At 26.3% G+C, this 24,832-nt stretch overlaps 4 protein-coding genes across 4 annotated transcripts; 3 read left to right on the top strand and 1 right to left on the bottom strand.

The window, feature by feature from the left end:
• Positions 1-979: 979 nt before the first annotated feature.
• Positions 980-6,007, top strand: PmUG01_11046100 (AP-2 complex subunit alpha, putative; the record flags this gene model as incomplete). The annotated part of the gene is made up of 6 exons (XM_029006125.1): positions 980-3,537; positions 3,997-4,500; positions 4,773-4,941; positions 5,128-5,328; positions 5,567-5,667; positions 5,920-6,007. 6 exons carry the CDS (start codon positions 980-982, stop codon positions 6,005-6,007), a joined length of 3,621 nt encoding a protein of 1,206 aa, XP_028862646.1.
• Positions 6,008-9,969: 3,962 nt separating this feature from the next.
• Positions 9,970-12,534, top strand: PmUG01_11046000 (conserved Plasmodium protein, unknown function; the record flags this gene model as incomplete). The annotated part of the gene is made up of 4 exons (XM_029006124.1): positions 9,970-10,074; positions 10,653-11,055; positions 11,368-12,174; positions 12,461-12,534. 4 exons carry the CDS (start codon positions 9,970-9,972, stop codon positions 12,532-12,534), a joined length of 1,389 nt encoding a protein of 462 aa, XP_028862645.1.
• Positions 12,535-15,649: 3,115 nt separating this feature from the next.
• PmUG01_11045900 (conserved Plasmodium protein, unknown function) lies at positions 15,650-16,827 on the top strand (the record flags this gene model as incomplete). Its single annotated transcript, XM_029006123.1, has 3 exons — positions 15,650-15,760; positions 16,168-16,347; positions 16,699-16,827. 3 exons carry the CDS (start codon positions 15,650-15,652, stop codon positions 16,825-16,827), a joined length of 420 nt encoding a protein of 139 aa, XP_028862644.1.
• A 4,073-nt stretch (positions 16,828-20,900) lies between these two features.
• H2A (histone H2A, putative) lies at positions 20,901-21,302 on the bottom strand (the record flags this gene model as incomplete). The annotated part of the gene is made up of 1 exon (XM_029006122.1): positions 20,901-21,302. The coding sequence occupies one exon, from the start codon at positions 21,300-21,302 to the stop codon at positions 20,901-20,903; it is 402 nt and encodes a 133-aa protein (XP_028862643.1).
• Positions 21,303-24,832: the final 3,530 nt, after the last annotated feature.

Genomic DNA, 24,832 nt, shown 5'->3' with positions numbered 1-24,832 from the left:
TATTTGTATGTGTGTATACATGTGAACAAATATGATCATATGAGTATATTTTATTCGTAAAAGGTAAAAATTTTGATATATATATATATATATATATATATTTTTGTTTTTCTTTTATTATGTCAAAGATCCATGATTAATTTTATTTTCTTCTTGACAAATTTCTTTAACGCACGTTTACATTAATATATATATAGTAACACACTATTTCACACACAAATTATTGCATGTAATGGTATGATATGTTATGGTATTATATGGTTTGATATGATTTTTAATGATATGTTATGATATATAATAATATGTTTTTGATATGATTTTTTTTTTTTTTTTTTTTATTTATTTATTATTTTTTTTTATATTAAAACGTTTTGCTTTAAAGAATGTTTTCTGTTTATATCCGTTACTGACTTATTCCGAGCATTTGCTTACATGTATGTATATTTATGCGAGAATATTCATGTGCGTATACATATATATGTGTGTATTTATATTTGTGTATTTAAATTACATAAGCGTGCAAAGTAAATATATATTTTTTTTTTTTTTACCTTTACGTCGTACATGTTGACCCTTTTTTGTAAGAATTTGAAAGTTTATTGATTTTGTGAATATTGGAGTTGCCTCCTCCGCAGTATAGTAGATACATACATATGTAACTCTGCGTGAATATATGTATGTGTGTGCACGTACAAATGTGATAGGAAATTTTAGCCCATTTTGCTTTTTTTGCCTATTTTGCCTTTTTTGCCTTTTTTGCCCATTTTGCATTATTTGCCTGTTCATTTCATTTATATGCGCACATGTGCAAATGTATAAACGCATCCGCCCCCACGAGTAGTTGGAAGAAGGTTGATGATAATGCCATAGGGATAACAAAGTAGGAAGGGATAGTTACGGTAAAGACAGTCATAAGTATAGACAGTCGCACTGGAAGCAACCGCAGCAGAGGCATCCATCAAACAAGTAACGGGATAAAATGATCAAGCACAACATAAAGGGGCTATACTGTTTCATTGACGATATACGGAACTGCAAGTGCAGGGAGGAAGAGGAGAAGAAAGTGTTGCAAGAGATTATAAAGATAAAAAAGAAATTTAATGAAAAGAATATAACAAATTATAAGAGGAAGAAGTATATATGGAAATTAATATACTGTCATATATTAGGGTATGGGATATCGTTATCCTATTTGGACATAATAAAATTGATAAGTAGTAACAACTTTAGTGATAAGTATTGTGGTTACACAGCTTTATCATTACTAATAAATGAAAATAATGAAATGTTAAATATGATGGTAAGTACTGTAAAGTTAGATATAAAAAATAATGATGAGAAAGTAAATTTCTTAGCTTTACATTTTGCTAGTCAAAAAATTAATGGGCTTATAGTAGAAAATTTATATGATGATATATTCCATATAGTAACATCGAATTATATATATAAACCAAATATTAGGAAGAAAGCTTTTCTCTGTTTAGCTAATATATATAAAAAGAGGCATGACTTACTACTTGATAGTAAAAATGATTTGGAAATTTTTAAATTTTTAGATCAAAATTTAAACGAAATAAATATGTTCAATGTATTTGCATATCTAAATTTAATATATGTAATTATATTAGTTTTTCAAAAATATGAATCTTTATATTATTATAGAAAAAAAGAAGAAAAGAAAAAAAGTATGAATGATGAAAGTGATGACTTATTTAATAAAGATGATTTAAAAATAGAAAGTAATAATTCAAGTAATTCAAGTAGTAAACGGTTTTCATTAAATATTAAAGATGATTTAAAAAAAAAATATAAATCAACGTCATTACTAAATGAGCAAAATTTTGTATATAATGATTTAAAAAAAGTGGACAAAATTTTAGAAATCGAATCTGAGTGTTCATTTAATTATGAAGAAGTTAATTATTATGAAATAAAAAAATATATCAACAAATACATTCATTACATTTTAAATGTATTGTATTTAATACTTGATGATAATTTAAAAATTGATGAGGGATTTTATTATAGTCAATTTAGATATCCATTTTTACTAATAAAATGTCTACAAATGATACAGTTGTATGACATTCATAACTTATCCCAAACAACTATAAACAATATTAACGATATATTATACAAAATTATTAGTAAGCCGTATAAAAAGTTGCAGGGAAAAATTAACGATGATTTTAATGTGCACTTGAGGAAACAGAACAGTAGCAGTATTAACTACAATGTGAGTGGGAGTAAGAATATATTTAGAAAAAGTTTTACAAAAAATAATTTTTATTTAAATAATAAAAAAGGAAAAGAAGAATTTAGAAATGAAAAAAGTGCTATATATATAGAATATGGAATTATATATGAATGTTCAAATTTATATAATTTCTTGGATGACAAAATAGAGGATAGAAATAGAGATATTATTATATGTTTAATAACAACTTCATTTGATACAAAGAAATCTAATATTAATTATGTAATTCTAAATAGTTTATCAAAATTAAAAATGAATCTAAAAATTTATAAAATGCTTGAAGCACATGTTATGCATTTAGTAAATCTACTAAACAATGATGATATAACTATAAAGCTACAAACATTTAATATTCTTTTTAATATGTGTAATCATAACAATTGGAAATTGTTAATTAATGTTTTTCTTCATCATTTACCTTATATCGATCCCTATATACAAAACGAAATAATAATAAAAATATCCATACTTGCAGAAAATTTCTCGCCTGATCTTACGTGGTATTTCGATGTGATATATAAGATGATCGAGATTACACATAAGTATATTTTTCAGGAGGTATGGTTCCGTTTGGTTCAAATTATTACAGGTTTTGTCCAAAATGAAAAAAACTTTAAATCCTTCAAGCGAGAAATTTCCGGTGATAGTAGCAGTTGTGCAGCTAATAGTAGCGGAAACAACAAAAGCGGAAATAACAAAAGCGGTAACAGTAACAGTAACAGTATCAGTAATAACAATAATAATATTAATAGTAATATTAACGATATTAATGGCACTAGCGGCAGTAATAGCAATATAGGTAGTAGCCCGAGTAGTGGTAAGAATAAAGGAGAGCAAAAGGTACAGATATATGCAGCTATGAAATGCTATAAATATCTGTCCGATAATTTTATAAAAATAGAATTGCTTATTCATTTATGTTCATATATTATTGGTTCATTTGGATATTTGATTAAAGACAAAATACCCATGAAGGATCAGCTAAAAATTTTAGAAAAATATTTCGCTTTCGGCTCTTCCCATACCAAATGTGTAATATTAATGGCAATGATGAAAATGGTCTTTTATGATAATACACTTATGCTCAATATTAAAAAAATACTCAATAGTTGCATTAACCATCCAGATTTGGAATTACAAACTAGGGCTTGTGAATTCTTAAATTTATGCAACCTCAACAATGTTAGCATGTTTAACTATTTGCTCAAAAATATGCCACTCTATAACGTGAAAAAAGTGCACGAGAATTTTCTGATTAAGCGCCTTCTAGAGAAGAACAAGTAAGCGGGAAACATGCCCCTTCTATGTGGGTACTCGTTTGCTGGGGTACTTGCATGTATATATACAGATGTGAATGTGCATATATGTACGTGGTTATGTGTGTTGTGCATATGTCTGCACATGTGTGTTATTTTCCTGTGGGAACAACTTGACTCGTCATATCACCACATCATCGTCATATTATCATATCATCGCCATATTATCATATCATCGCCATATTATCATATCATCGCCATATTATCATATCATCGCCATATTATCATATCATCGCCATATTATCATATCTTCTCTATATTATCATATCTTCTCTATATTATCATATCTTCTCCATATTATCATATCTTCTCCATATTATCATATCTTCTCCATATTATCATATCATCGCTCCTTTTCATTTCTGTTCATGTCGTTTTGCTTCCCCCCCCTTTTTTTTTTTTTTTTTTTTTTTTGGTACTTAGGCACACAGTCATTGACTTCAACGAGAAAGAGAATTTTCTCAAATTTGAAAAGCAGCATCGCGATAGAAACAACAGAGCATGGAAATACGAGAAAAATTATAAGGATAATGAGGAAGATGACAATGATAATGAGAGTGCAAGTGATGATTATTCAAATAATAAATTTTCGTATGATTCATCAGAAGAGAATTATAATAAGAAAAAAGTACGTAAGGGATCAAATGCTTCTTCGTATAACTCTAAAAAATCATCCAGTATCTCTAGTCATAATTCTAAATATTCGAGCGAAAATACAGATGATAATGAAAAATTATTTAAAATTTTGTGTTTACAAAAAGCGAATAATATTAATGATTTATGGTTTAATGCATGCTTGTTAGATAAATCTTTATTTTTTAAAAATAACATCATATCAATTCTGGTAAAGCAAAAATATCAAGAAAATAAAGCTGTACTAAATTTTTATATAAAAAATATTTCGAAAGCCGTGGTTAACTTGAGCAGGTATATTGTGCGGGAAAAAATTATGAACATGTTCAGAAAAATGCCTTCAGTTCATCTTGTGCAGTCTTATATGTTTATATTTTTGCGCACTGCGCATGTGTGCAATTTGCCGCAGTCGAATGTGTTTGTACACGACGAATGCGCAAACACATATACACAGCACGTACATCTATATAACAGATACATACAACGAACATAATGCAACGCACACAATGCAGTACATGTGTACGTAAACATTCTCGTTATGCGTTTCCGTTTTCCCCTTTCTTCAGCATCAATATAGAAGACTGTGAACAAATGAGTATCAAGGAACAAAAGAGTGCAAACAATGAAAAAATAGACAGCCATAGTGTGTACATTTATAAAATTATTATTACCATATCAGACATTTTTTACAATATTCCCAGTATTTACTTCAACATTATTACGCCTATGTCATCGGTGAGGGCACGCACGTAAATGCGCGATATGTACGCGCATACGTGCATACTACATACGTAGATAGATACGTGCATACATACGTACATACATACCTATGCACATACACTTTTTAATGCTACAAACGCGCAAGACACATATATGCAATTATTTATACCCCCCCCCCTCTCTCCTTATTTCTTGATATAGAACGCGAGCTTTTCTGTGAAACTCCCAATCCTTATTACAAGATTTATTAGAGAGAATAAAATGAATGAGGCAACTTTTAAAATTTATTGGAAGGCACTTACACAAGTTCATAATGAAGATATTATTATGGGTGTGCCAAAATTTTCCAAAAAATATTTCTTAAACTATTTAATTAACGCTTTTAATTTCTACATTTTGAAGGTAATAAGAGAGAAATATGATAGAGAATAGGAAGAAAAAAAAAAAAAGGGAGAAGTCAGAGGCATAGTGTAAAATATGTGCATATAAGTACCTATTGTACGCATGAACTCGTGCATGAGTTATTACTTGTGCTATTTTATTTAATTATATTTAATTTTGTTTAATTATATTTAATTTTGTTTAGTTTTGTTTTATTTAGTTATATTTAATTTTATTATTTCTTTTCTTTTATGCCCAGATTGGATCAATGTTGTGCGCATCGGGATATATACACTTTCCAGTTACGAATAATGAAAACAAAATTTTAATTTTAGTAAAGATTCGACACGAAGTAAAAGGGTATGTTTATTAGATGATGTAATGTTTATGAACATGTACATTTTAAGTGATATATTTAATTGATATATAACTATTTCACATAGATGGAATTAACGTGCGCATTTATTTTATATACAATGTATGTTAATTGTACATCTATTTGTATGCTTATTTCTTTAATAATATTCTTATGTGTGCATACACACATGCACACACATTATATGTCGTCTTTTTTTTTTTTTTTTTTTTTTTTTTTTTTCCTGTCCTGTTCAGGTGTCAGATATCAGTTGTGTCCAGTATCAAACATTTAAATAATTACCTGAACAAAATATTTGAGATATATCTTATAAAAAATAAATAAAGCTTGCAAGCATTATATGTACAACATACATTTATGCACACACATATATCGCATATATATACGTTTTCGTATGTATATGTATACGTTCCGCCCCTTGCAAGTTTTTACGTTTTTAAAAATAATTAAATTTTGATATGTAATTAAACCCCTTGTTTTAAAGTATCGTTTTTTTTAATGTATCATTTGTTGACATTTTTGTTTATTTTTTTCATTGTTTTTTTTGTCTTTTTTTTTTTTTTTTTTTTAAAAAAAAACAAATTTTTAATATATGACTTCTAAAAAAATGTTAATCGCAAATGTTTGTCCTTTTCCCACAAAGGGAATGAGTAGAATGGGTAAAAGGTTGTAGTCTCATCATAACTTTACACGGTTAACAATGTGTAATGCGTATTGAGGTTATTGCTCGGTATACTGCGTGTGTCTACGTTAATTATTTTGATGGGTTTACGCGCATATGCAAAATGGCAGTATAAAAATTATATAATGGGTTTACGAGCATACACAAAATGGCAATATTTACTATCTTAGTTTTACTTACGTGTGTATATATATTATATATAGATATGTATATAATATATATGTGAATGTACTGTTTTGTAAAATAAATGGTTTTTCCTCTTTCTTTTTTGCGTTGATTAAATTAAAAACAGGATATGACATACAAAGGTGTGTACTACTCACATTTGTTTAAATTCGTTCTTCATTTTTTTTTTTTTTTTGATTTTCTCTTTTAGCAAGATTTATATATTTTCATTTATATGACAGAATTTCATATATTAATGGCATAATGAATGGATACTATTGCGGCGAATTTAACTCGTAATCTTTTTTATTTTCATTTTTTCGTTTTACTTTATACTATTTTTTCCCCAAGCAATTTATAAAATGAAGATTAAAAAAAAATGATAACCATTGCACATAAGCTTAATACCTCTGCATTATAAATATATATGTACATATGTATGTACCTACGTAAGTTTGTAGGTATGTATACACTTATGTGTTCATGTACATATGTATACACGGACGTACGTTCGACAAGGTGTTCTTTTTCTTAATTTTAAATCCGAAAAAAAATCTCTATACATGTATACTACTATATATTCGTTGTACTTGTACAATTTCGTGCATACAAGGTAAAGTTAATGGAGCTTTCAAGTACGTATATTTTATCATCCATTAATTTATGTTTTAAAAAATACAAATAACAAGGTAATAAATTATATTTTTTAAGGCCTCTTCTTGGGTTATGATCTATGTATTAAATGTATAGAAAAATGCTAACAATACATAGGCATATATATATATATGTATGTATATATGCACATACACATATGTATGCGTACATATGTACGTGTACTTATGTATTATTCCTTTGTATAAATGACTACCAAAATGCATAAAAAGTGGACATAAAACATTTTTATGCAATGTATAATACTACAGAACATGGGCCATATTTTTGCTCTTTCACGTAAAAATTTTAGCTAAAAGATTTTTCCTTTTTTTTTTTCTTTTTTTTTTTTTTTTTTTTTTTTTTTTTTTTTTTTTTTTTTTTTTTTTTTTTTCTTCTTTTCCTTTTTTATTTATGTATTTCTTAATTTTTTTCATATGTATATATAAAGTAATTAGAAGAAGTCATTTCGATTTGAAACAATGGAAAAATACTATAGACTATATTGTCCCCTGAAATTTATTACCAAGTGATTAAATCAAAATTTAGTACTTACATTTACATAGAAAAGTGCAATTTGTATAAAATAAAATAAACATATAAAAAAAATAATTAACTTCAAAAAAAAAAATAATTTGTTGATATTCATCTGCATATCAATTTTGTACATTTTATTAAAATACTGTTCAGTTAAAATGATACGAAAAATTATCACAAGAGTATATAGCTAAGCACTTGAAATTATTTGTTTGTACATTATGAGATATGAGTATAAAATAATATACACGTTTAGGTATATGTACATGTATATGTTTTTGTGTATGTATATATAAGTACATATATGTATACGTATTTGTATATGTATATTTACATGAATATATATTTATATATATGTATATATTTTTGTATATATTTTATTATGTACACATTTTGCCCCCTTGTTTACAGGAAATTTTTTACCAATGAGTAAAAATTTTTGGGTAGAAAAACATACGGGTGTTAGGAGTATATACATAATTCAAAAGTAGTATAACTTAATGCATATACGAATACATATATATATATATATATATATATATATACATATATATATATATGTACATATATATATATATAAGTATATGTACACAAGTGTATAACAATATATGATTGTATGATATGTATAAAGGTATAATATTAAATTTTTTAAAAATATTGTAATATATATACTTTCATATGTATGTATGTATGTACGTATTATGCATGTATGCATATTTTTATGCACGATTAGTTTAATTTTGCGCTAATTTTATGCTGTAGTTCTATTAACATTTTTTTTTTTTTTTTTTTTTTTTTTTTTTACATCAAAATTGTCGAAGTTTATTTCAATAATAATTATGCACATGTACATATACGCATATATATGCATATATATTTATATAATATATAATACAAATAATTATAATTTTTTTTTTTTTTTTTTTAACTGTATAGAATTTTTACTTAATGTTTTGTTTTAAAATGTTATATAGCAACACCTTTTTATTTTTATATTCGCTTAAGCTATCCCTTCCCGTATACTATTTTTTCTTACCACTACTACCCCCTTACCCATTTGCATACTTTTACGTGTACGCATATATCTTTAATGCAGTAATATTGTATATGACTATATAAACACATATATATGCATATACGTATATATACATATATATTTGTAAATGTTTTAATAAATCGTTTGTATATGTATGCATATATACGTTTATGTTTACATGTTAATATATATATATATATATTCATTTAAATGTATACATGTATGTATGTATATGATGTGAACTTAAATTTTGTAAGCGTAATAACAATTACTTCTTTAATTATTTGTATTAAAATATATAAAAAAAAAAAAGTATGTATATTTCTGTTTTCTATGAAAGGTGTTACATATCCCCGAAACATAATTATGTTTTATATATATATGTATAATAGTAAAACAGAAAAGGAGAAAGCAATTTTTATCCACTGATTGAAGTATATATATATATATATATATATATATATATATATATATATATATATGTATGTATGTATAAAACCATTTTAGAATAATTGTTTATTATTTTATGATTTTTATATTTTTTTAATGTAAAGGGATGTTTTAACTTTTGTTTTTGGTAATATAAAAGAGAACGAACGTATGTGCGCATTTTTTGTAGATTCCCCAGTTAAACACGTTATAAACATATGTACGTGCATACAAGTATATGCACAGCGTGATAAGAAGCAACTGTTCAAGATCAAAGCTAAAAATGATCGTGTGAAATGACGTGTTAATTGTTAGTGCTATATGCTCGTGTTATGTGTTAGTGTTATATGCGTGTGTTATGTGTTAGTGTTATATGCGTGTGTTATATGTTAGTGTTATATGCGTGTGTTATGTGTTAGTGTTATATGTTCGTGTTAATTGTTCGTGCATTAATATGAATGTATTTTTGTTTTAATTTTACTTGTAAAAAAAATTTCTCTTTTTTTTTTTTTTCTCAGCTAATATTTATATAAAGAAGTTCATATACGTTAACACTTTCACACGATTTGCATTCAGTACATTGTCGACATAACGTTTGATAAAAATTACCAATGTGTTTGATAAATAAAGAAAAAATCTTCTGTAGTGAAATATTGTATTTTTAGGGAAAGATTATTTTTTCAAATTTTTTTTTTTCCATTTTCGTGTGCTTTTGTTTCATTTCTATTCTTTTCGTTCCTTTTCTCCTCTTTTGGCTTCTTTTCTTTGAAATAATAATTTTAAAAGATGACGGAAGCAGAAAAAATAAAAGTAGAGAAACCCGATTTCGATGCCTATAATGAAAAGCTGGGGAATATATCGGAGTCCATCGATGAAATTAAAAAGAAAATTGTAAGGTGTTAAGAATCGCGTATTTGTGCATATAAGCATACGTACACACGTATTTTTGTATGCACACATACATATATGTGCATATATATTGTGCTCCCATTTTTGTGTGAAGTCTTTTGTTTTTTCGTTAATTCTGATTTGTACATGTGTCAAACGAATAAGTCGTATGGTAAATGTGTAACAACCAAAACTGTCGAGTTTTGAAAGCTCAATAATTATTGAAAGTATGCACATACTCCTAGGTGTTGTGCAGCATTTGTCGTTACAGTTACAGGTGTTATTCTTTTTGTTTTTTGTTTTTATTTTATTCTTGTTTCACTCATTGTACCCCCATTTTAATGATAACTGTTTGACTGTTTGCATGCGTTCACATTTCATATGTATTCTTTGATGCGTATTAGTTTTATTTCCACATTTTAAATATTTGCTTGTAATACATGTTGTTTATTGTTCATGGTGCATTGCATTAGTATTACCACTCACCGTGTAACTTATTGATTATTTGTTAAACTCTCACCACTTACTACATTGTTTTGTTGTACTATTTCCCCCCTCCCCCTTCCCCATTTCCGTTATAGGATAACTTGCAGAAGGAAATAAAAGTCGCTAGCAAAGGAAGAGAGGAGTACAACAAAAAGAAAAAGGACATAGTATCAAGAATAGATTCTTTTCAACATGAAATTGATAAATTAGAAAATGAAAGAAGAAATATTTTAGACGATATTGAAAAAAGACAAAAACATAAAAGGGAGTTAAGAGTAAATGCACAGAATTTAAAAAAACAAGTTGGATTTGAGAATGAACAAGATATTGAAAAAAAAGTCAGAGAAATAGAAAATAAATTAATGACTTCAACTATATCAATAAAAGAAGAAAAATTATTAATCAATCAAATCCTAACCCTCAATAAGAACAAGCCACTCCTCTCTTCCTACAGCAAAATTGAAAACGCAGCCAGTAAGTACGACGACGAGGAGATAGGTAAGGCATAAAGAGAGAGTAGATACTATGGGATGTTGCTCAGTGTTCTCAAAACAGTGCATGTGGTGTATACATATATATATATATATATATTATTCACTCATACATGCGTTCATAAATACATGTACGTATATATACACACATATGTGCATATCTATGTGGTGTGTAAATTTGCGTATTGTTTATGGTACTCCCCTATTTGTACCATTCCCCTCACAGAAGCATCTAAACTACTTAATCTTTTTTTTTTTTTTTTTTTTTTTTTTGTCTTTTGTGTATTATTCTTTCCCCTACACACATCCATCCTTGCAGTTCCCTTGAAGAGCAGAATGGATGCTATCAGGGAGCAGATTAACAAATTGAGAAATGAAAAGAAAAACGAAAGAAATAAATTAAAAGAATTGCAAAATAGTTATCAAGAGAAAAATAACAAGCTAAATGAACTTAATAATTTACGTGGTAATTATTCAAAAAAAATGAATCATTATTTTATGGAAAGACGTAATATAACAGTAGAGATGGAGGAAAAGAAACAACAATATAGGAGTTATAAATTAAATTTATTACAACAGAAACAACAAAAGATGAAAGAAGATAGAGAAAGAAAAAATCTTGAATTGGAAAAACAATCATTAGAGAAAGACTTAGAGGATATTGATTTATTGCCATATAGAGAAGAATTAGCATTAATAGAAAATATGCTAGCTTATTTGAAAAAAATACAAGATGAAGCTAAATTGGATGAGGCAAAAAAACAGCAAAATGGTCCATCAAATAAAAAAGTTAATGGAAATGTTCAAGTTTCCGAGGATAATAATAAACAAGACAGTAACACAGATGTGAAGGAAAAAAACGAAAAAAACGAGAAAAACGAAAAAAACGAAAAAAACGAAAATAAGAAAACAAAAAATAAAAAGGATAAACAAAAAATATTTAAACTAGACATGAACATTCTTTGTTATTTTGTAACAGCCGGGATAGACCCGCCTGTGAGTTTTGATGAAGTAGATTCGTGTATACAAAAGTTACATGAAAAGAAAGCTATGTACGAGCAGAAGCGCGATGAGAGTGTCAAGAACGTGGAAAACAAAAGGGCTGATTTGGCGGGAAAGTTAAAGGGTAAGCCCCGTGTGGACATAAAGCAGCATGAGGCAAATACATACATACATACATACATACATACATACATACATACATACATACATACATATATATATATATATATATATATATATATATATATATATATATATATATATACATATATATATATATGCATACCTGATGCTCTATCCGTTAGCGTATGTAACATGTGTAGAAGCATTTGTAATTTTTTAAATTAACAAAATGGGTATTTAGCACGATTTTGATTTTTCATTTTTTATTTTATTTTTTTTATTTGTAGAAATTGAAGAGAAGCTCTCCTCATACAAACAAAATGAGTCAAAGGTCATGAAGGCAAACAAGGCCAAGGCTTAACGTTTATTGTGAAGATCTAAATATGATAAGGATATAGGGATAGTTTATAGTTGTATGTACACATACGTATATATATATATGTATATGTATGTATATGTATGTATATGTGTGTGCATATTATGCATGCATATATGTGTTTCACATTCCCATGCATGCGTGTTACGTGCGCGTATTTGACAATATATCTGCATGTGCATAAATGTATGCGTATTTTTTTTGTTTTTTTAATATAAGTTTTTTTTGAATATTCTGTTTTGTTCATCAAGTATTTAACAATAATTATTATAAATTATATTAAAAAAATAGAAAAAAAGAGAAAAAAAAAAAAAAAAAGGAAAAAAACGAAGAAAAAAAGAAAAGAAGGGAGGGTGGTGGTAAACAAAATAAAAAAAAAAGCTATTTATTAAATGCTGTTTAAGGCAGTTTCTATTTATATATTGACGTCTGAGTTATTTAAATGCTTAATAATTGTGTTTATTTAAAACGTATCATTATTTACCTATATTGTTCTTTTCTTATTTCAAGCCCTGCTCACCCTTTTTTCTCGTTTTAAAAGGTATATATATACATATACATATAAATACATATACACTTACATATAAATACATATACACTTACATATAAATACATATACGCTTACATATAAATACATATACACTTACGTATAAATACATATACACTTACGTATAAATACATATACACTTACATATAAATACATATACACTTACGTATAAATACATATACACTTACATATAAATACATATACACTTACATATAAATACATATACACTTACATATAAATACATATACACTTACATATAAATACATATACACTTACATATAAATACATATACACTTACATATAAATACATATACACTTACATATATGTATAAATTATATTAATATTTTTTTATAAATATACGGATAAATGCGCATACATATGGGCATATAAACATATATATATATATTTATGTATAAGTATATGATCATGATTATAAATACATGTAAAGGTACATGCGTGTGTATATGTGGGTGCATATGTAGGTGTGTATGAACGTATATACCAAGGCATATGCATATAATATATATATTTATTTATTTATATATACATGTATGTATGCTGATTTTATTTAAATATTATAAAAAATAAATTGATATGGTGTATTCATAATTAAAAAAAAAAAAAAAAAAAAAAAAAGTATTTACTTTTATTAGGATGTAAAACTTTAAAAAAATATATAATAAAAAATTAAAATAAAAAAGCATTATTTTAAATAGCGCAATTGATTTTACTTTATTTTGAAAAAAAAAAAAAAAAAGAAAAAAGACAATCATCACGTAACCTTTGAATAATCTTTCTTTTTTTTAATTAAAATGAAATGTATATTCAAAAGGAGTTGGTTCCCTGTTGTAAATTAGTATATTGGATATAACCAAGTAGCACATAGGGGAGAGGGAGAAACAAAAAAAAAAAAAAAAAAAATGTCGATTGTATATATTCATGTCCTGATGTTATTTAATAAAACATAGTTGTATCTTCAATATTACTTAGTGAATGTACGCATGTGCAAATGTACGATTGTGCAAATGTACGATTGTGCAAATGTACGATTGTGTACATTAGTGGGGTACCCATAAATCTGCGCAAAACGTGTACTATCAAAAGGATGTTACTATTTCAACAGAGCATGGGGCAGTTGTCAGTAGAATTATATTCTTAATTTATTTGGAAGTATTCTTTTTCATTTCGTTGTAAAATAATTAAGCCATTTAACGAAAATAAATGCAAGGGCCAAATTATATAACTATTATAATGGAATGTGCAAATATTATGAGTTTCACAAGCGTCTCAAACGTTGCAGTAATTGCAAAGGCGTACTTACCTACTCACGAATATATGTGCATACATAAATATGTATGTATATATATATATATATATATATATATTCATGCGCACATATATGTATAAGTACACGTATACATATATACGTGTATTAGTACTTTTTCCATATTTTGTTTCACGTGCCCTTAAGTTTCCCTTCCCCAGTTGCATCCAACTTTTATTGCACACTTCTTAAGTGAGGTTATATATCCATTTAACTGACGTAATAATTTTTTATTTCGAAATAAAGACAATTGTTATGAACGAGTACATGAAAATGAAGAACTTTCATTTTTTCAAAATAGTTTTTATAAATTTACTAAATGAGAAAGCAGCAGTGCCATATAAACCAAAAAAAAAAGGCGAGTTCATAAAGGAGAGTTTTTTTTCTTTTTACCATGTATAAACAATATGAATGTATACATAAATATATACATACATACACACATACATACACGCATACATACACACAAACATACACACATACATACATACATACATACATATATATATATATATATATATATATTTGTAAAATTATTACAATTCTTCAGAAATGTAGTATAAATTGTTCTTTGTTTATTAACTTTTTACTCCTTTTCTATTCCTTTTCTTTTTTGTGTTATTTTTTTTTTTTTTTGGGAATTTTTTTCTTATTTTTTCCTCAATCATTTTTTATGCATTTGCTGGTTTTCTGGTCCTACTTTTTTGTTCATGTGTTCGTTTTCACTTCCCCATTTTTTACTCATTTTTTCTTTTTTTTTTTTTTTTTTTTTTTTTGCACTTTTTTCCCTTTGTGTTAAATTTCATGTGTAAATATAAAGCCCATAAATTATCGGACATAATTTGCAAAATGCATGATAACTTAATTAAAAAAAAAATGTTAACAAGTTACAATAAGGAAATAAAAAATACCAAAAAAAAATGAAAAGAGTGGAACAAACAAAAAATAAAAAAAAATTAATGGGCCGTTTTCACTCAAATATATAAATGAAAACATATATGTAGGTGTATATGTGCGTGTATATGTGCGTGTATATGTGTATGTATATGTGTACGTATATGTGTACGTATATGTGTACGTATATGTGTATGTATATGTGTACGTATATGTGTACGTATATGTGTATGTATATGTGTACGTATATGTGTACGTATATGTGTACGTATATGTGTATATAATTATTTTAATTTTTCGTGCTTGTGTGTTTTCATCTCACTTTCTTTTAACAATGGACCCGTCCTACAACAAATTAAGGACAGTGGAATTGCAAAAAAGAAAAGTTACTCAGTCAAAAAACCCATCAAATATATCTGAAAGGAAGCTAACAAATGTTTTTGCGGTACGGTAAAGAGAAATGAGCCTCCATTGCATTTACATATATATACATATATATATGTGTCTGTGTGTATTTGACAGGGATTTATTTTTTGCATGTACGTGCGCATGTTGAGAAATGTACATATATATGCGTAGTAACATGTATATACGCTCATACATACATACATACATATGTATGTATACATTTACGTATGTATGTATGTATACATTTACGTATGTATGTATGTATGTATGTATGTATACATTTGCGTATGTATGTATGTATGTATACATTTACGTATGTATGTATGTATGTATACATTTGCGTATGTATGTATGTATGTATACATTTAGGTATGTACTATACCCCTTTGCACACCTTACCGCACATGTTCCAAATTTAACACGCTCACAATTTTGTGTACGTAGCCGAAGGACTTTGATGAAGACTCGACAATAGTTGTTTGTAATTTTCCTCAAAAAACGACAATAAATGACTGCAGAAATTTTATGCAATGGTTGGGCCCAGTCATAAAAGTAGAGAAAATACCATCGTTTCTCCAGGAGAGCAATTACCTTGTCGTTTTTTGCAGTCCTTACTTTGCAAAGGTGATATGATACAATGTTTACAAATGCATATGTATAAATACGCAGATGCGTAGTTAGATATATGTATATATATATATATATATATATATATGTATGCAAGCATGTATGTATGTATATCCCCTATTCTACCTTCGTGCTGTACGCTGTTGTGTGCATTTTTACCAAACCTTCAGTGGAATGGTTAACTGACCAGAACGATTTAGAAAAAGGAGCAAGTCGTTCAGTTCCTCATTTATGAATAGCGTGCATAGTACCGTAAAAAAACTTGTACTTTTTTATATGATGTATGCCATTTTTATACACTTTTTTTATTTCGTACATCTTGCCATTTCGTACTTTTTGCTTGTTCAGATAGCACTGGAAACCCCGTTATTGTATGAAAATAAAACAAAACTATTTACGAGAGTAGTGGAAAAGCGTGAAACTCTTTGGAAAAGTATTAACGACATAATTTCAACCAACATTAATTTTTTTTCATAACACAAGTAGGAAATAACAACTACAATTTGTGTATCTCATGGAACTTTACGTACTGGGGAGAAATTTAAATCATAGAAAAAGCGGAGGGCCATTCGGGTTATTCGGGGGTAATCATGTCCTTCAGGTCCTGTTTGGTTGTGTGGATATATTAAACGTAAATATATACAAACACGTACATATATAAATATACATATATACATGTATATACATGCATGCATACACGTACGAATGGAAATATATATATATATATATATATGTATGTGCCCTTAGGTACATACATATCTTCAATTACATGTGAACTACCCCAGAATGTATACCATGTGCATATGCCGCTTGCATCACTGAAGACGCACTAATTTTTAATTTTTAATTTTAAAAAAAGCGTATAGCTCGGGAAAAAAAAAAAAAAAATTTCAAATGCACCTTTGTCATTCATAAAAACTTACCATCCCTTTTGTTTTTGTTAATTATGAATATTTCTACAAATGTATAGACTCATTTTATACATATGTTTACCAATGAAAAGAGTACATTTTTGCATTTGATGAATAAATTTATGTACCTTATACATGCCGTAGATTTTTATAACTATCATATTAACTCTTTTATCATTCAAACATGTAATGTTTTCCTTTTTTCTAACTTGTTCTTGCTTGTTTTTTATTTTTCCATTTAATATATTTCTACACTTTTATCTTTTTCTTCTTCCCAAACCCTTCTTTCAATAACCCAATTTTGCAATTCAAAAAAAAAAAAAAAAAAAAAAGAGAGTTCCATACGAAATGAAGTAGCATATGAAATAAAAACCTTGGAATATATGTGTTCATAATTCTACTAGTTTACCAAGATTATAATTTTTTATATGCTTAAGAAAAAAAAGCGCATTAATGGCTCAACAATTTTATGCTATCGTTTTAGTACAACTCTTTTTGATAGGTCTATTTTTTTTTTTTTTTTTTTTCTCTTTGCAAACATATTTTTTATAAGTAAAACTGAGTAATAGTCAATATTATATCATGTGAAAAAATAGGGGTAATATATATATAAATGTGCTCTATGAACTCATGATAATGTTGAATAAAAAGGAGAGCAACTTTCATTTCTAAGGAAAAGAATAGATCATAAATACGAAAAGGTAATACATTAGCAAATGGAACAAATAAAAAGGATATTAGTTATCAATTCAGTCTTATTCCTTTTCTGTTGTTTCTTCAATATACAAATGTGGCAGGCAAACCACATTACGTTTTGATTTTCTGAGTATCGCCATGATGAGATTACAAAATTAGTATAATTGAGCAGCTAATTAATAAGATATTCCACTGCACAGGTGAAAACGGAAAATTAATTTAAGTTTCATAATTCAAAATGTAGGTTGTCATTATATGTAGATGTACTTTTATTTCATGCATTAACTCTTATATATTAAAAAAGGTTTCGTTCAAGCTAGTAAATGTGCGCCTTATTTTGAATAATTTTTCACTGTTGTCAAGTTTCAATATACTCTCATTGTAAAAAGGCTTAATTCTTTAATAGTCGAGTTATATACTTACCATCTACTTTTTTTGCGCGTAAATGGTATTTCATTTTTGCTGCCGCTATAGCCATTGCTATACCTTCATTTACTTTTCTATTTTTGAAAAAATTATTTTAGTAATGAATTATGAAGAGAACGAAGAATATACCCATTAATATAAGCATACTGATGTTTGCACACCTTTACATTTTTATGCGTGTTAAATGGACAATGCGCTTACGACAGTTAATGCTACATATGTTTGCTCCGAAAATAAGTGGAACATTATTAACGCTATATTTGCAGCATTACTCCTCCTTCTTCCAAAATTTTTAAGGTAAGAACAAGTTAATACTGAGAACTACGTATATAATTATTCCCCTCAGTTGACACATGCAAATGTATATACTAACCTTTACGCACATGTATATCTTTGTATGCAATATAGCATGCATGAACGCATAACGCAATTTTTTTTTTTTTTTTTTTTTTTTGGAGCTTTGAAAGAGGAAATATAATCAATGCAATATTGCATGGTAATGTTATCAATGAACCATTGTCCTTGTGCAAATTAAAGAGACGTAGTAAAATCCAATGCGTACTGCAGTTGAAACGTACGAGCACATTATATATATATATATATATATAATACACGCGAACTACATCATTTCGCGTACTAGCAGGCAATACATTTCTCTTTGGACTAAAATATTCAACGGCTCATCGTATCATCAGGACAATTGAAAAAACAAGTTTGCCTTGTTAACAAGTATTGATCTTGACAATTACTCTGAAGCTACTTACATTCGTATGTTTTCATGGAATTGCAAATAATAAGTCATTTGTTAATTCTTAAAAAAGGAAAAATAATTTATTTTATTATATATTTTTTTTTTTTATTAAAATAATTTGATGAATTAAGGAGTATATTATTTTGTCTTTTTTCGTTTTATTTTCCTTTCTTTTGTTTTCCTTTCTTTTGTTTTCCTTTCTTTTGTTTTCCTTTCTTTTGTTTTCCTTTCTTTTATTTTCCTTTCTTTTATTTTCCTTTCTTTTGTTTTTCCTTCTTTTTGTTTTCCTTTCTTTTGTTTTCCTTCCTTTTAATGTTGTAATGGACTTTTTGAGTGAAAGGAAAATAAAACACTTAGTGGTTAATGTGTATGAGTTCCCCTTGTCTCACTGAAAAACTTTTAGCAGTTATTTCACTATATGCAAAAAAAGAAGATATACAATTATTTGCATGAAAACATATATATATATATATATATACATATATATGTATATCTATGTACTCATATGCGCATACATGCATGAACATCCTTGTGTGCATCCCCCTCATTCCGACCTTTTGTACAATGAACGACTTTCGCCTTTGCAAAGTGTTCATTAGTCGCTAAGGCTACTGCTACTCTCATTCCTTTTGTGAGAAAATAAGAAATAGCACATATGTGTATATATATGTGTGTGTATGTATATGTGTGTGTATGTATATGTGTGTGTATGTATATGTGTACTTGTATATGTATGTACGTATGTACGTATGTACGCATGTACGCATATATACATGTGTGGTATACAGATCGCGCTGAAAGTTGGAAACACGAATGGCCCCTTTCTACGTCATTCCGCAATTTTTTTACATTTAAAGCAAAAAAGGAAAGGTATTACTCCTTCCGTATGTACTTTGAAGCCTCAATAAAATTACAACATGTGAACAAACTGAGTTTTCCCTATATGGTGCAACTGCACGTATGAACACATATATATATGTACATATGCATGTGTATTTAGCAACGTGCATCCTGTTAAGCAGCTCCTTTTTCCTTCTGCGCAGGTGCTTCCAACCTTACAATATTGTTAGTAGACACATAGAGAATTATAATAGCTATGCCAAAGTAAAGTCCTTTTTAATGGCTTCTAGTGAAACCTTTGTATGTGCTTAAATGTTTCGAGTTAAAAATATAAAAAAAAAAAAAAAAATTTGTACTTTTTTTCTTTTTTCTTATAAATATTTTTTATACATTCTATTTTAAAAAATTTCCCTTTTTTCTCTTTTTAAGAAAAAAGGGAAAAAAGTAAAAACAGAACGTAAAAAAATTTGGTAAAAAAAAAAAAAAAAAGATTATAATAAAGCGAATAGGGAAAAAATTTTGGTAAAAAAAAAAAAATCAAACAAAAAAAGGGTCTTTTCTTTTATTCTCTCTTTTTTCTTTTAATACATATACGTATATACGTGTACACATATATATATATATATATATACATATATATATATATATATATATATATATATATATACACGTACACACACTGGTACATTTTTCATGTACATATGTATATCTCCATTTTAACATATATGGCTAAATTTTGTGCATATACATGTACAAATTTCGTGTAAATAGTTTATTTTTTTTTTCTTTTTTTAAAAAAAAAAAATGTATCTGTATATACAAGTATATGTACACGTATTCATGTATATGTATAGAGGTGCACATATAAAGTTATACATATCAGCAAAAAAGTGTTCATAAGTAGGTTATATAAGACTCTTTCTTTTTTAATAGTCATTATTTGCAGTTCCACCAGATTTCAATTGCGATTTCTTTGGTAATAATACATTATGAATATTTGGTAATACTCCTCCTGAGGCAAAAGTAACACCTGCTAAAAACTTATTCAATTCTTCGTCATTTCTAACAGCTAATTGTATGTGCCTTGGGGTTATTCTTGACTTTTTATTATCTCTTGCCGCATTTCCAGCTAGTTCTAAAATTTCTGCACACAAGTATTCCAAAACTGCTGCTAAATATACAGGTGCTCCTGCTCCTACTCTCTTTGCATATTTTCCTTTTTTCAAATATCTTCCAATTCTTCCAACGGGGAATTGTAGTCCTGCCTTTGCAGAATTCGAGGTTCCCTTCACAGCCTTCTTTCGACCAGTTTTTCCTTTTGCTGACATTTTCTTTTTTAAAAAAAAAATTAAAAAAATAAAATAAGATAAAACTTTATACTTTTGTACTTGGGTTTTTTTTTTTTTTTTTTTCTTTTTTTTCTTATTTTGATTTAAAATATGAAGAATTACTTTTTCAAAAAAAATGTGTTTGCGAAATTTAAAAAAATAAAGTGAATTTGTCAATTAGTTTTGCAATATATATATATATATATATATATATAATATATTTATTTATTTACTTATTTATATATGATGGGTAAGTTTTCTTTTTTTATTACAAAATACTTTTTTTTTTTTATATATATATATATATCATTGTTTAGAATTAAAAAAAAAAAAAAAAAAAACGAAAAAAATTATAAAATATATTGTAAAAAATTGCCAATAAAAAAATATTATATCTTGTACACGTATACACATATATATATATATATGCTTATAAAATAATGTGCGTATATTTATATATATATATATATATATATATATATATATAATATATATATTTGCGTTTTTTTCATGCATATATATATACATATGTACACATATTGTTAATATTTAAAAAAAAAATGAATCAGTTTTTAAAATAAAAAAATGATGCATGAAATTATTTTGTCTTCAAGAAAAGGTATCGCTTATATATAAAATACATATTTATATATAAACATTCACAAATATGCATAAATATATGTATATATATATATAAATATATAAATATATGTATATATATAAATATATATAAACTTGTGTACATATATATATACGTATGTGCAACAAAATTGTATTCATATGAGCAAAAAAAAAGAAAAAAAAGTATATAACGAATTGGTATTTTTTTTATAGATTTACAATGTATTTTATATATAAATAATATTCATCTTTTTACTAAAATCGTGCATTTTGATCATACACAAAAATGATATATATACCTTTGAATATTTTTCCTGTACGCTATTTTATTGACTCAAGTTTTATATAATGCAAGTGTATGGATGGATGGGAATTGATATATGCATACGCACTAGGAAATATATATAAAATGAAAAAAAATGTAAAAAAAAAATAAAAAAATATATATAAAATTATATATAGTATGTACAAAATTATATTTAGAATGTACAATATTATATTTAATATGTACAAAATTATATATAAAATGTACAAAATTATATATAAAATGTACAAAATTATATATAAAATGTACAAAATTATATATAAAATGTACAAAATTATATATAAAATGTACAAAATTATATATAAAATGTATAATATTATATATATAACCTATAAAATATGAAAAAGGTATATATAGCTGTGTGTGCATAATTTTTTGTTTTTTGCATCAATTCAATTATTTATATTTCTTAAAATTGCGTATCATATGTGCGTAATTTATTTTTTTGTATGTAAATATACCAATGCACAGTTGAACTTCATTTTGTATTCGTATACATAGTTGCAGTACGTAGCGCATACATATGTATATATATACGTGCATACGTACAGTTTCAAAATAAATGACTTATACATATGTACACAGTTACAAAATACCCCCCTTATGCATATTCGCTTACCTAGTTATTTATATATACAAAAGTACATACACAGGTACACATTTACATGTGTATGGATATATATATGTATATTATATATACATTTATACTCGAGTACCCATTTAGTGCATAGCGAATATACAATACATTTCTGTCGTAGGCCTAAGGAAAAAGAGCTACGATAAATGTTTGCATACATATATATATATATATATATATATATAAATACGTATGATGTATATTATATATGTATATTTCAAAACCCCTAAAAGATATACCATTCTTTACTTGTCCTTTTTAAAATAAAATAATTACAGCTCAAACAGGTATGCACAGTGCGCTTTTAGCATAAAATAATTGAAAATTTTGAATTTTTTTTAATTGCACGAAAAGAGATGCATAAATATGATGATACATATTAATACATATGCATACATATAAATATATATATGTATATAATACATTTACATGTATTTTCATACAGTCAGCTATTTTATGATACACCAAAATTAGCCGAAACTGCATATTGAACGAATGCAAATTTTATGAGTATAGATATATATATGTAATATAATATATATTATACATATACACTGGAATACATGTATATATTTGCATAAATGCTTACATACACTTTTACATTGACTCTCTGCTATTGCCCGTTTTGTGTTAATTATCGTTTCATTATTTACTATTACCCACTTAACTTTTTCTATTTTTCCTTAAGTCGTTTTATTGTTTTTCTTTTTCATTATTTTTTTTTGAACTTTTTAATTGTACATGATCTTATGCCTTTTTTTTTTTTTTTTGTATACTCCTGGCACACAATTTTTAAAAGGTGTACCATTATCATTTTGTGCGATACATAAGTAGATATGTATACATATATATATGTATACATATATATATATATATATATATATATATATATAATATATTTGTGTATGCTTAAGTCTTTGCATATTTTTTATATGTCGTGTTACCTATGATTATTCAATCAACTTTGTTGGTGTAAAAAAAAGGTATTACTTTCATTTATATGAATTGAAATATCCATGTGTGTAATAAACTTTTTTTTTATTAATATAATAAACGCAATTGTTTATTGAAGCAGATTAATATAAACTTTTATAAAATTACATGTTTGTTTATTCATATATTTTATTGTGTGAACAAAGTATTATATAATTAAACAAATCTTATTTTATTATGATTATATTCATGGAAAAAAAAAAATAAAAAAAAATAATCATTTCATATTGAAAATCAGTAGGTAACTGATGAACATGTTTCACCTTTTGATAATTATATTTGTATATTTAATGCGTATAACGAATTTGTAAAATCGCACAAACGTGTGAAATTTTGCGGTTTTTGAAAAAGAAAAAAAATCCTACACAATTACATAAAGTGGTATTGTGTACGTAATGAAGTAGCATTGTTAGTGATTTCCTCAATTCATTTCGTCAAATTAGGATAAAACGTATGTACATCTATGTGTGCATAGAAAGATCTGCATATATATATATATATATAAATGTGCGCGTGAATATGTTGTTTTTAATTTTGTTGAAATGTTTACTTTTCCCTTCTTGTAAGTTGTTCCTTTTTGTGTTAAGTACATAAAAACTATGGTATTTCATGAAAATAACACTGTATAGATCATTTTTGTACAACTCAAATAGTACATTTGTATTTTATTAAAAATATAACATGAACAGTAAAAAAAAAAAAAAAAAAAAAATGAAAACATGAAAATATGTTCTTATATGTACAAGAGAAACAAACGAAATTTTCCAAGGCTTTATTTATTCATATTATTTACCTAAATAATTTTTATGTGTATTTTATTTTTGAAGTAAATACATATTTTTGAAGTAAATACATATATTTAAAGTGTAACTAGCGTTAATCTTATATTACACTGAACGTACTAAATTATTCTATCTTTTTTCATATTTATTGAGAAATATACCATTTTATGTT

Source organism: Plasmodium malariae, assembly GCF_900090045.1.
Source record: "Plasmodium malariae genome assembly, chromosome: 11".
In the NCBI taxonomy this organism is placed as follows: domain Eukaryota; phylum Apicomplexa; class Aconoidasida; order Haemosporida; family Plasmodiidae; genus Plasmodium; species Plasmodium malariae.
The sequence above is the reverse complement of the archived record's forward strand: the minus strand, read 5'-3'. Positions and strand labels throughout refer to the sequence as shown.